Here is a 14,506-nt window from a genome sequence, read left to right as displayed (position 1 = left end):
GCGGGTTGATTTTTGTGAGCATATGCCATACTTATGTAGATAAACAATGGCTATGACGGTTGGATCGTTATTTTTCTCCGTTAAATCGTTATTTTTCATTTATAACCGTCGAAAAGTGTTTGTCGCGTTACTTGATCTCTAAATGTTTTTTTTTTCCTATTTTTCGCGTATGCGATCTCGAAGCATATGCAAACAAGTTTGACGGTTCGATCGTTGAAACTAGTTTCGTACAATGTGTTTCCCATCAAAATGGTTGATTTATTAATACTTTCATTAAGTATAACATAAGATTTTGTGGTATCCACTTGTGTAAATACTTTAAATTGACGATCGAATGAGTTCATTGGATTCATATAGGGTCAAGGAGTGTAGCTGTAAAAAATCATCAAAATCGGAGTTAAAACTACCGTTAAATCGTTATTTTTCATTTATAACCGTCGAAAAGTGTTTGTCGCGTTACTTGATCTCTAAATGTTTTTTTTTTCCTATTTTTCGCAATGCGATCTCGAAGCATATGCAAACTAGTTTGACGGTTGGATCGTTGAAACTAGTTTCGTACAATGTGTTTCCCATCAAAATGGTTGATTTATTAATACTTTCATTAAGTATAACATAAGATTTTGTGGTATCCACTTGTGTAAATACTTTAAATTGACGATCGAATGAGTTCATTGGATTCATATAGGGTCAAGGAGTGTAGCTGTAAAAAATCATCAAAATTGGAGTTAAAACTACCGTTAAATCGTTATTTTTCATTTATAACCGTCGAAAAGTGTTTGTCGCGTTACTTGATCTCTAAATGTTTTTTTTTTCCTATTTTTCGCGTATGCGATCTCGAAGCATATGCAAATAAGTTTGACGGTTCGATCGTTGAAACTAGTTTCGTACAATGTGTTTCCCATCAAAATGGTTGATTTATTAATACTTTCATTAAGTATAACATAAGATTTTGTGGTATCCACTTGTGTAAATACTTTAAATTGATGATCGAATGAGTTCATTGGATTCATATAGGGTCAAGGAGTGTAGCTGTAAAAAATCATCAAAATCGGAGTTAAAACTACCGTTAAATCGTTATTTTTTATTTATAACCGTCGAAAAGTGTTTGTCGCGTTACTTGATCTCTAAATGTTTTTTTTTCCTATTTTTCGCGTATGTGATCTCGAAGGATATGCAAACAAGTTTGACGGTTCGATCGTTGAAACTAGTTTCGTACAATGTGTTTCCCATCAAGATGGTTGATTTATTAATACTTTCATTAAGTATAACATAAGATTTTGTGGTATCCACTTGTGTAAATACTTTAAATTGACGATCGAATGAGTTCATTGGATTCATATAGGGTCAAGGAGTGTAGCTGTAAAAAATCATCAAAATCGGAGTTAAAACTACCGTTAAATCGTTATTTTTCATTTATAACCGTCGAAAAGTGTTTGTCGCGTTACTTGATCTCTAAATGTTTTTTTTTCCTATTTTTCGCGTATGCGATCTCGAAGCATATACAAACAAGTTTGACGGTTGGATCGTTGAAACTAGTTTCGTACAATGTGTTTCCCATCAAGTGCAATGGTATATGTATTTACTAAGTAGATTTTAATTTATTTATTTTGTACTTATAACACTTAAGAAATTGAATGATATATATGTAAAAAAAATTATTATGGGTTTTTTTTTGGAATAATATATTATTGTGGGGTTTATGTGAAATAAAAATTGAACTTGAAAGGAGTAAAGTCACATTTTTGGTAATTTTTTTAATATTAAAAAAAAAAAAAAAAACCTTGCGCGACGCTTTAATCTTCGCGCAAAACCACTTTGCGCGACGTCAAATTGTATACCTACGTCACGCCAATTGAAAATTTTGGCGGTCCATAACGAAAAATAGGCGCTTTTTTTCAATTTTTCCAAGTTTTGCAACACGGCCTAAATTGCAGACTTTCCCTAATCATATACCCTATCCTCTTTTCCTAAATTACAGAGGAGGGAGACACGGGTTGGCGACTTCGATCATGCGTCCTACAGTCTGCATCGATCTCTTCCATCTCTGCTTCGTGATCCCTTCGATCCCTTCAAGAGGTAATTAAATCTCACTTCTTTCTCTGATTCGTACCTTATTCTCACTGTTTTTCTCGAATTGTTAGTTTTTCTTGGATATTGTTGTGTTTCGATCCCAAAATTTTTCGTAAATTTTTCGTATTTGAAGGGATCTTATTTCTGGTATCTGATTTGTGGAGGGTTTTTTATACTTTTAAACGTGGGGTTGTGGGTGTTTTGTCCAGGGAGCAAAATTTATCTGGTTAGGCTTTTTCCCTTTGAAAATTAATAGATGTTCAAATTCGGAACCATGAATTATTAATTTATTTGTTGTTGCGGTAATTTAGGCACTTGAAAGCGAGGCAATCATGGTTAGATTTCATGTGGTTCATGAAAGACTCGGTCAGGCTTTAGAAGGTTTGCCTGATGAACTTTACCTATCAGATGAAGTTGAGGAACAGGCGTATACATATATGTCCCTTTTATCCATTTTCAAGCTAATGCTTCCCATGTGTTATTTCATTTTTTTTCACACAGACAGATCCAAATTTTACTACATATATTTCAAGGAATTAATGTTGGATGCAAAGAACAATGTTACAGTTTCACCATCATACGTCCAAATATTGTAAGTTTGGGACTTAACCTAAGGTGTAGTTAGCAAGACCACTTACAAGTTATAAATGTTTTCTTTTTTTTCTTTTTTTTTTTTTTTGGGGGAAGCAGTTGAAAAACTTGATATCACCTTTGCATTTGTATGTTGTCAATGTAAAGATTATTCTTTTGTTCAGTTAGATGTCAGTTTTATAATCAATGCTTTGGTTAACTATAAATCCACACACCGTTTTCATAAGATTTGTTTTTCTGCCAACATGTTAATTTTGCTCAATGATAATGCCATAATTGGAATATTTTTTATAGAAATGATGTAATGGGTTAATCTGAAATTTCGAACTGAACTCTTACATGACTGCTATTGCACATGCTCCTCTTTTTTGGTTGTTGGGTTTTATTTTTATTTCATTTTTTGGTAAATGCAATTGTTGGTTTTGCAAAGAACTGACTTCTATCTTATTTTTAGTTCTCTATGCATGTAGTTTCACCTTTTTTGATCTCGAGTATCTGGTTGGCTTTATTTATCAGGCCCAGGGTTGTGATTCTGGATGCTGACATGATTAACCACACTTGGTGCGGAGAAATGCAAGCATGTTGCAGCGTAATATGGGTATATTGCTACTACTTTTTTTCCCCCTTTCTGTAAATGATACTAGATTTTAACCAAGACCAGATTGTATCAAACAAAAGCATTGTTTTCCAACTGGTATAAAACAAGATTCTTTTCCACCAAAAAAAGACTAGGTATCCATATTGTATCGTTATTTTCTTTATAGTATAAACCTGTTGAATCAACCATAGAATTGGTTTTGGAGTTTTCGTTTGATCAGAGAGTGTTTTTTTGGGTGAAAGTTTTAATCGGTGAGACTCGGATGAAAATGGAAGAATTTCTCTAAGAATCAGACCCTATGCATTCTTACTGTTTAATGCTGAGAGTTTCTATTCTGTTATATTATAATGGAACCAATGCAGGTTTACTTCGACTACATGAGGAGCTTCAGAGTTGAATTTGATTAGTTTTTTGAGGAAGGAATGATATCAGAAATTGAAGTTGGATTAGGTCCGTGTGGAGAGCTATGGTATCCTTCTTATCCTGAACGGCATGGTTGGAAATATCCTGGTATTGGTGAATTCCAGGTACCTTAACAAATGGTGATCCCTCATTTCATTAGTGGCATGCATATAATATTGAGTGGTAATTACAAGCGACTTAGTGGATTTTTCGATCTTAATTTATAGGATAGGTTCATATTTCTTAATTAAGACTTGTGAAATAAATAAGAAAAATGTGTAGTTAATATATAATCAACGTTTATATATTACTTTTGTGCATAGTTATATGGCTTAAATTATCGAGAGTTGCAAAAAAAAAAAAATTATATATATATATATATATATATATATATTTAATGCTTAAGTAGATAAGCGTTTCTCATGTAATTAGAGCAAAAGGCTCCACCAAAGGGTGTAATGCTGGTTATAATAACATGTCTCTAATGCTTTTAGGAATTGGATACACCTTGACCCTTAAGAGAACCGAGATCCTGATGAGAATTCTCATCAAGAATTAGCTTGAAAGTTAAGGAAGTGCCCTAGGTGGCATGCTAAAAGTAGTCCAATTGAAGAAGTCGAGAGAGAGAGAAAGAGAGGGAGAGAGAGAATGGATAAAATTGCTCAAGCATAGTTGGTTATATTAATGTTGAAGATAAAACATCTCACTCAGATTGGTTGAGTGAGTACTACTATGATCTTCAATTTTAGTTGAGTGAGTACTACTATGATCTTCAATTTTAACTCTCTACTAAATGAAGTATACATGGTGCAAATTTGGCTTGTACTTCTTTTTTAGTTGTGCTTGAAGCAATTTTGGCATATGTGGTGAGAACTTAAATGAAGATAATATAACTTGGTTATCTAATTCTATTCCTTGAAGTACTAAGCGATTGATCCACTTGGAAATGCAAGGAGATTGTGAATAAGTTCGCATTCCTTAGTTTGGCTTAGAAAATTTCTTCAACATTTCATCATCAAGCAATATTTTTGGAATATATGCCCTTTTCGATGCACCAATATTTGAGAAGTTAAAAATACTTTATAATTTTAAGACGACACTATTCCTCAACTTGCATTAAATGTGTTTTTCTTTAAATATGGAATGCTAAAAGTTAGTTGATCAAAATTGTTAGAGATAGGTCATTACTTGACTCACTCGCTAAGTGATCAACAATACTTTGACATTTTAGTAAGTTTTGAAAAAAATCTCATGGGAGTGCTATTCAAATCTAGCTCAAATTAGTGAGCTAATTCACTATAATTGTAATTTTATTTGAGAGCATTAAGTAGATGCTTCCCATGTTTTTCTGGAAAAAAAAAAAAACTAATTAATTTTCCTACTACTCAAGGGCAATTATTCTTTAATTGTACATTGTCATAAAACCTTGGTTTAATTACAGCTTTATATGTATATCAAAAGAATAGAGTCTATTATACTCTTCTTGGAAAACCATGAAATTGTGAGTAGGATTCCAATCACTTGGAAAGGAATTTTCGGAAATTTTGGGCATTGCCACACACCATTTAAGGTGGTGTAGGCACAGTTGAACACTTCCAACCTAGTGGGAGATGTTGTTTGAAACAATTAGTCCCTAAAACCCTAAAGCAATTGAATGAGCAAAGTAACGACTTTGAATTTTCAATTAGCTTACATCAGTTTTCACATATGGTGAGACGGTTGTCTAGGATATAGACTTAAGGGTTGACTAATTTCTTGTGACATTTAAATTGCAATAGAATTGACTATAAACTTGTTCTTCACATTGGAAAGATCTTCCAATCTTTAAGCGAAGGTGGAAAAAATAAATATATATATATATCCTTACCTAATGTCGCTAAAAGATTGTACGTTTAGTGGGAGTACAACTAATGGAAGTGTACCACTAGACTTTAAAGATTTTCCAAGAAGTAGGTTACTAGGCCTAGTGGGAGTACTAATAAATGGAAGGGTACCACTAGTCTAGAAGCAATCTCTAAGCTAGAATGCTAGCTTAAGTACAAGGGGTTGTAAGTTTAAGGGGTTGTAAGTTTAGTGGGAGTGTAACTAAGGGAAGTGTACTGCTAAACTACAAGGAATCTTCCACCTTAGGGAAGTACAACAGAAGAAAATGTACTAAACAATAGTGGGAGTACAGCTAATGGAATTGTACCATTGCAGTTATGTGAGAGGATCAAAGTTTTCACAAAACAATATAGGTTGTGAATATGATACAATCAATAAATTGAGTGACTTTTGATAAAAGTCATAAAGAATGTGAATTGAAACTTATTAAAAATAAGAGTGGTCTTAGAAGGTTCATAATCCCACTTAGTAGTTGAACCAGTAAAGTGGTTGGTATTTGTGGATTGTTGAACTTAGGATCCTAGCACATCGTGAAAAGGCTATTAGGTCTTAAAGACATTCTCCCTAGATGGTGATGAATGTTACTCTGCTTTGTTAAATGACTAAAAGAGATGGTCCTCACAGACAAATCTTTCATTAACAAGCGAAATTGAAAATTTTTCTTTTCATAAAAGAAATGATTTTTCAATAAGAGATGGAAAGTATGAGATGTCTTCCCAAGGTGGGGTCAGACGTGACTCATTTTTTTCCATGACCTAACCTAAGTGAACAATTTTCAATCCAAAAAGAGAATTGGGTTCACACATTATTGGATTCTAGACAAGTGTCCTTATTTGTGTTGACATTTGGAAGTCTTTCTAGCCGTTGTTGTTGTACTTTAAGACTTAGAGCCCAAGGTGTTCTTGTCTTTCCATAATTGCTGACATTTGATGTCTTTATTGAAAAATAGATTGTCTCCATAATTGTGGTGTGAGACACAAAGCATTTTTGACATGCTAGAGAAGTTTTAGTGATACTCTTAGATGCTTCTTAGTTGATTTGCTAAAGATTAACGTATAGAAGCTCTATGGTTGCCATTTGAGCTATACTGAAACTCAAGACATCTTAGAAGAGATAGAGTGTCGTGTGATTCTACATCAAAGCTTCCTAGAATATGAAATGAGGAATAGTGTTAACCATTGTCTTAAAATGTGCATCTAGACGATAAGAGAAATCATACGTGTGCCAATTGTAAGGCGGCATGTATGAACCACGTGTGTGGATAAGAAATAATATAAATACCATTTTTGGAGATGTTTATATATAAACTCATCAGTCCTTGTGATAAAATGGTGTACGCTCGCTATTCACAAAGCGTTGATGCGTAGTCTATCCGAGAAGTGGATGATTGTCCAAACCAAGCCATTTTGAAGAAATCATAAGTCATTGCTAAACTTCGAACAGTAAAAGGATTTTTGATGTCCATAAAACATCATTTTGGTTCTTATATCATCATAAGGTTGACATAAGATCCTTCATGGAAAAAATGATTGTTCAAGGTACAAGTAATTCCATGTTTACTCATGGTTGAAATATTTTCTCAATAGAGTGATGAAAATATACTTGCATTTACCTTATATGGAATTGAAAGAACCCACTGATGTGATAAATAATAGCACACAAATTAAACCCTCTTTTTGACAATTGTAGTATAGATATAAGTAGGGATCGTTCTAGGCCGGGGATTAGGAGGGATTGCTAATCTAATGAAAACTGACTCAAAGATACAAAAATATGCTTAAAAACACTTAAATGAACTCAAAGACTCTTAACTAAACTTATATGACTCAAAGCAAACTCAAAAGACTCAAAACAATACAAAACAACCAAATAGACTCAAACTAGACTCTAAGACTTACTTTGGACGAAAATTGAATTAGTTTTGACTCAAAACACTTAAAAACACACAATAACTCAGATTCTAGCCTAATAGACACTTAAAACAAAGGGGGGGTTTTGGTTTTGACGAATTTGAATTAAAACAAAACAGAAACTAAACTAGACAAAGTTATGAACGAATTTGGGTATATGGATGGGTGATTAGCTAGCTAGAGGGTCCTTCTCCACACATGACACACTTGCATACAAATTGATTTCTAGTTGCTTTTCGATAAACCATGAACCTCAACACCCCAGATTAACCGTGACATCACTAATTAACCCTCAGATTTTCCTTAAGTTATTGGATTGGATGACATCATACGACAACCCAAAGCATTCTTCAAAAGTCCCCTACATGACATCATAATAGAGATACAATCAAAGATCATTACGTTCTATGAAAATCATAAGTATTGACAAAGCACTTGTAACTATGACATCATGATACTCATGCTAGGAATTTACTTAACATGATTGTGAAAACAACCTTAACTACTTGTGAATATAAGTTTGTAACGATTATGTGAAACTCTCTTATATTCTAGCCCCAAAGTCATGCGTGCTAACTAAGTGTGCACCCTTAATCAACAAACAAGAATAAGTTATCCATCAAACGGTTAAATAAATTGCATTCACAATTTATGAAATCACAACTGGAATTAATCAATTCATATTGCAAATATAATCATGGTTTCAAAGTCTCCCCTAGCCAAAACAAAATTAGTTCCTCATGTTTACAACAAAACAAAGAGAATATAAATTAAACATTGAAAACAAAGATTGAATACACCTAGAAACGCTCCAACAATCCAAGTTTGAATGGCCAAAACGTCCAAGGCTTCTCGTCTCTTCTTTCTCCTTCTTTGTTGCAGCACAAGGGTGTTTGTGTATGAATTATGGTGATGGGTGGATAGGTTGGATGGTGGTAGGGGGTGGATGATGGCTGAATGAATGGGGAGAATGAGAGAAAATTCGTATGGATGTGTATGGATGTCTAGAATCTCCCATAAGTGCGGCAGATTATGTATATATAGAGGGAGAAAGGTTAAGGCAATAAGTAATTAATTTGGGAAGGTTTTTAGCTCCAAATCCTCAAGGAAAAAGGGTAACAAATCAGAATTCTAATGGAAAAGGGAAGGAAAGTTGCGGCATTGACTAGAATAAAAGGGAAAGAAGTTATATGGCAGATTTTGGAAGAAAAGGGTAAGAAAGGTTCGACATAGACTAGGATAGTGCAAGGAATCTTTGGTTTGTGTCCTAAAATGCATAAGATACCTTCAAAGTTGCTGGAACTTAGGGATATTTAGGATTAGGAAAGGTTAAACAAAAATAGGAAACCTTGGCTTAACTTTCCTACTTCAAGTTGGAAACCTTCTTTGACTAGGAATCCTTCTTTGATTAGGAATCCTTCTTAGATTAGGAATCCTAACACCTTTAGGTCTTCAATTTCGTCCATTCCTTTTGCTCCAAGCATATGTTATCCATTCCAAGCCCAATTTTGCTCCAAAATGCTCCAAAATGCACCTTTTTGCTTCCTTAGCCATATGAACCTAAAAACACACGAAAATAGCTTAAACTACTAAAATAACTACGAACTAACAACATAAATGTACGAAAACAAGCTAACTAAGTCGCCTAAATATGCTCCTATCACCCACCTACTTTTGAAAAACATAGATGCTCCTTATGGAATTATTTTGGAGGTATTTTGCATAAACAAGAGAGATTTTATGTGAACCTGCTCTGATCTATGCAAAAGAAGTCCCTAAGTTGGAGGGAACCCAAATTTGTTCATGATTACTTGCAATTGCACAAGGTGAGGAGTCTCAAAGATGTAGCCCTAGCGATAATGGTAATATGTCACACTCCTAAGTATAAAAGCTACAAGAGACTCATTAGAATTAATTTTTTCAAAGAACGTTATGATGCACATTTTTTTTTCGAGTGTCACCAAGCTAGAATCAGTTTCACTCACTTGAAACGATTTGCCCTAGCGTTGAGGTAATGAGCAAGATGAGACATATATGTCTGAAACGCATTTGAGTGCAAGACCAGACATATGTATGATTTCACGTACAAAACATACCCTAGATATATGTATATGTTGTCTTAGAAGTGTCTAAGATGAGACCTAGCAAAGGTCGAACATGGAGATTTTTCCATTTGAAATCGATGTTAAAGCTTGTCAAGCTGGAAGTGAGTAACTAGGTAGGCGCCGACAGGGGTGACTAGGCTAGATGCTCAAGTTAAGCATTTGTGTAGTGCTTAAACTAAGATTCATATGGTGTATGTCCAACGGACATGTGACACACTCATTAAATTGAGAGTACACCATAGCATACAATTCATACTGTATGTGCTAGTTATGGCCAACAGTGAGAACGACGAATTGATCCCTGCTTCAAGTCACTGTGTGAGCCACTAGATCTATGTGATCCTACCCTTATACCCTTTGAACTAAAGTCTATGTCAAAAAGAGAAGGTTTGATGATCGCTACTTTAACACGTTTATCTTAGACGATCAAGTTAGTAATTGTCCCAAGAGGCGTGTCTAGGCAAGCAGTTAAACCAAATTAGACTAACATGAGAGCTTAGGGAAGATAGTTTAAAGACTACACTATGTCATGTGATTCATTAGCTGGCCAGCGTCTATTTGATATTAGTTGTCAAACGTAAGACATGGATACATGATATTTGTGGAACATGACATTTCTTTTTATATCGTAATGAGGGATAAAGAATGTCAAGTTTGGTGTATGACGAACTGTTTGGGGTATAAAGCAATGAACTTTCGAGTGATGCACTCTTGTTAAGTTTGGTGAGAGCTTAATGACAGCAATCATGGATGTGTACGTTCATTCTCGCAAGGTCGCGCGCCCCATATCCTGTATGAGGAGGTAAATTATAATGGATGAGAATTAGATGAGCTAATTGAGATGATTCCAACACCCTATGTGGGTGAGTGGGAGATGTAGGATTTATACACCCAGTATAGGGTGTGTTATTGATATGTGGTATTTGTCCCACATTGACCATTTCCCTTTCTCTCTTCCCACCTAGCCACTATATAAAGAGGGCTTTGGAAAAGGAGATGACACCAACAAAAACAATTCTCTTAGCTTTAGAGCTCTTAGTAATATTTCTCTCTTTTAGTTTAGCCTCTAGGTTATCACCTTGGCCCTAGGATTTGGAGGCTACTAAGAATGACGGTGGTTTGATCCTTGTGCATGGGGACAAGGTATATAGGCAATCTAACAGAGATAGATGCAACCAAATCCTCCCTTGGATGACGCTCTCCTTCGTGGTTCGTAAGAAGGAGATGGAGATCCAGAATTCGTTAATTCTACAAAGTATGCCCTATATCAAATTCTTTATCTTATATTTGTATAAATTCCTAACAGTAGTGAAGGTTGGGGTGCAAGTGGAGTCGACGCTACCATTTTGGGGCCCGAATAAGCTGTTGCAATCATATTGCTCTCAACTTATAAATGTGAGGTGTTATGTTTAACTTCGATGAATACAAGTTCAATATCAAATCACTGCTGTGCAATTGTATATGGCTTAGCCTAACGCACACACTAGATAAAATTGGAAATGTATTTCCTCCATCCAATCATAATATAAAAGGTTACGATGACCTAATTTAGTTGTTTTTTTATGCAAACTCCTAATTTATAATACAACTTTGAATATCCTACATAGACAAGCTTGACGAGCACGTCAATAATCCTAAAATAAGGTTAGCCCCTACCGTAACCTAGATCACCGGATGGTGGGACGGCACATCATCCTCCGAGTTCTTTGAGTACGGGAGGGTTAGCAGGGCTATCAGTAGGCTCGGTGCAAACCTGCTCGGAACTTGGTGCATCCAACGGTAGGCAACTCTTCAGAACTTGTGGGCTAATCTGCTGCTCCTTAATGGTTTTATCTGAGGGCTCCGAAAAGCTTAATTTCAGACTTATGGACTGCAAGCTTTGCCTCAATGATACATATGTCATTCACAAGATATCCTTCACGGTGGTCGTAAAACTCCCTTAGAGGAATTAAAGAGGCGAAGCCCCTTTCGCTTTCATGTTTAGTGAACACGTGTCCAGTATCTGCAAAGTCCAAATATTCATGATCACAAACAATACAAGCACAACAATTTCTAATATAGAAATAAAAATAACAGGTAGCTCATTATGCAGAGTACTTAAAATAACTAGCGGAAACAAACAGTCCTAGATCATTTGATCCAGGAATAAAAGACTTCCACAGTCAACAAACGTAAGACTCAAGATCAAAACAATCCAATTTCAATCGTTTCAATCCCGACCAAAGAAAGAGATTTGAAGGTCCAGAAATTAACTATCTATTTTAGCTACTTATATCAACTGCTTAACAAACACACAGATTGCCCATAAAAAGAACGTTGCGCATAGCAAACCCAGGCACACAACAGAATTGCTCGCCCCGCCTTTAGCTAACATTTGAGGCCAGACTACCCAAATCGGGGTGTTAGATTCAATATTGATTTAGTAACACATAGTAATGTACCTAAACAAAGGACCAAAGTCAAAACTCATTGTAAAACTTGATTTCGATGGAAAAAAAAAAAATCATATTCTACAAGGATGAAAATCTAACAATCCTTACCTTAAACTAAATAGTTTTATCACGCGAGTATTTACTAAACAGAAGGTATTCAATTGCCATAACTTAAAGCAAAATTTGAAAGGTTATGCTTTCAACGGTAATCACCTTTTTAGACATGAAAAGTTGTATTACTGTGCCCATGTGATCTAATATACTAATTAATAGCAGGTAAACTATCAACCGTACTGCAGATAAGGTATGTTTTGCCATGCAAGATGCACTGGCAAACAGTTAGCATCCCCAATATACAGCCATAAAAACAAGACCCCATCTTTGGTAGAAGATAGATATCCAGCATCTCAACCTTCAGTTACACCATGTCTTCAGGGCCCGGAGAAATTACCATTTGAATGTTTCCTAAAAGGCGACCCGGAATAAAGCAAACATATTATTGAACAATTACATATTCCGCAAGTTCTATGATTTTCTTCAAAGGAGATCTCCATATGGTGAAACGTATTGTTAGCATTCTACTTCCGTTCTAAACCTAATTAATCTTTTGAACCAGAGATACAAATTTGCATATTGCCTTTCGTTTATCTACTTTCAGTATCTCGCATAGTAAAGTTCAATAAAATGTCAAGAAGGCAGTCGGGCATGGAAAGTAAGCGTGAGACAAAAAAAAAAAAAAAAAAAAAACAAAACAAAAAACCTCCATGACAGGATACAGCAACAACTAGTTGCCTTCGATAAATTACCTATACCCTAAAATTTACAAACTAACATGGCAAAAGACAAAAACAAGGATGCATGTGAAATAAGCAACAGGAACATAACAACAAAGTACCCTTTGTTATCGACTTGCTGCTTTGAAGTTGATTGACGACACTCAAGCTGAATTGCGCATATCTAGCCCACCCTTTTGGTAATGTTGAAGAACCAGTAACATCCAGATAGACCGACAAGGAGCCTACGCCGTTCTTCCCCCTCGGATACATAAGGATTCGCCTGATAGAACCAACCAAGACAAGTGGAAAACCCTAAATATAACAATGCAAAAAGAAAAATTTTAAGCTTGTGGATGGTACGAGACAATAAAATACCATTCAAAACAACCGACGACGAAGACACCAGAGTAATGCTTGACGGCATTTAACTGAGAGAAGTTGTCAATTTTCCATGTGAATGTCAAAGATGCAGCATCATCCTTGTGAATATCCAGTTCCTCCAATTTCTTTACTCCTCTACAAACTCAAAGCAACAATAACATGCCACCGTAACATCAAATACCACACAACAGAAACTAAAAACATAAGTATGCAACCCGCAACAAACCTGAATTCTATAACTGTGGGAAGAAGAGACCTGGGCTTAGCCACCCTACAGATATCCTGGACCAGAACCGCCTCGCAGCCAGGCGGCGGAGCATCGAAATAATGGCAACCCAACCCCAATGTCAGCCCAAAATTGGCCAAAAAATCAGCCACGCTGTTTTTTTGCCGGTACACATGCTGCAGGGAGTAGTTTTGGATTTGGTTAAGTAGATTCAGGCAATTCCTAATCAGATTTTCGCTATTCCTAATCTGATTCAGGGACTTATGAATCAAATTAAACTGAGGGTGTTTCGGGTACAACTGAACCGGGCTGAACACAAGCGTCACCGCCATGGCTGAGTCGGTTTCCACCTCAATTGGGTACCACCCATAATTCCAGGCAAGCTCCAGGCCTCTGTACAATGCCCAGACCTCAGCCTCAATGGGTTTCTTGCCCGTTCCCAGATTTTCAGCAAACCCAGTCAGCCATTCTCCGTCTTGATTTCTGATCACGCCGCCGCCTGCTATACACCCCGAGCGGTAACTTCCGTCGACGTTGAGCTTGTACCAGCCATGGTGGGGAAAACTCCAGCACAAAAGCACCTCCTGATTGTTTTTATGCTTTTTCTTTGTGCTGGGTGGAAATACAAGAAAACCCATAAGTTTACAGGTCTAAGCTTTAAAGTTGAAACAAGAGAATCAGAGAGTTTGATCGAGAGACGTACCTTCCCCTGGACGATTCCGGTAACTCCAACTCGGAGCCAGACACACTCTGTAACTGCAACTCAGTCATGGTAAAAGTGGATTCAGGGGGAGAAAGACGAGGAGTTGACGGTGGCTCACACCACTTTTTCTTCACTTTGCAGGGGGTGAGAAAAAAGCGCTCGAACCAGTTGGGTCGCTGCTTATGATTGTTAGGAACTGGATCCTCTCCGAGGCAAACCCTCGGATCCTGCTGAGCGACAAAGACGGGAGGTTGGATTTTAATTCAACGGTTAGAATTATTATAATTTTAAAAAAGACTTTATATTTGTAACCGTTTGATTGAAATCCAACGTCCCGTGTTTCTCGTTCAGCAGTATCTCGAAGGTTTACCTCAGAGAGGATCCAGATCTTGATTGTTATATTATGGGAAAGAGGCCCTCCAGATCCC

General features: G+C 36.1%; 1 protein-coding gene across 1 annotated transcript; it reads right to left on the bottom strand.

Annotated features, from left to right (window-relative positions):
* Positions 1–11,046: 11,046 nt before the first annotated feature.
* LOC137742428 (uncharacterized) lies at positions 11,047–14,295 on the bottom strand. The gene is made up of 5 exons (XM_068482290.1): positions 14,079–14,295; positions 13,376–13,987; positions 13,144–13,284; positions 12,888–13,048; positions 11,047–11,562 (listed from the first exon to the last, which is right to left on the bottom strand). The coding sequence occupies exons 1-5, from the start codon at positions 14,144–14,146 to the stop codon at positions 11,390–11,392; spliced, it is 1,155 nt and encodes a 384-aa protein (XP_068338391.1). The 5' UTR covers positions 14,147–14,295; the 3' UTR covers positions 11,047–11,389.
* Positions 14,296–14,506: the final 211 nt, after the last annotated feature.

The sequence above is a fragment of the Pyrus communis genome, chromosome 8, assembly GCF_963583255.1.
Source record: "Pyrus communis chromosome 8, drPyrComm1.1, whole genome shotgun sequence".
NCBI classification, from domain to species: domain Eukaryota; kingdom Viridiplantae; phylum Streptophyta; class Magnoliopsida; order Rosales; family Rosaceae; genus Pyrus; species Pyrus communis.
Note: the sequence above shows the minus strand (reverse complement) of the source record. Positions and strands in the feature narration are given on the sequence as shown.

Coding starts and splice junctions, on each gene's coding strand:
- LOC137742428 (XM_068482290.1), bottom strand. CDS start 14,146: ATGACTGAGTTGCAGTTACAGAGTGTGTCTGGCTCCGAGTTGGAGTTA. Junction 13,285..13,375: donor CCCACAGTTATAGAATTCAG/GTTTGTTGCGGG, acceptor TTGAGTTTGTAG/AGGAGTAAAGAAATTGGAGG. Junction 11,563..12,887: donor CAGCAAGTCGATAACAAAGG/GTACTTTGTTGT, acceptor TGGACTTTGCAG/ATACTGGACACGTGTTCACT.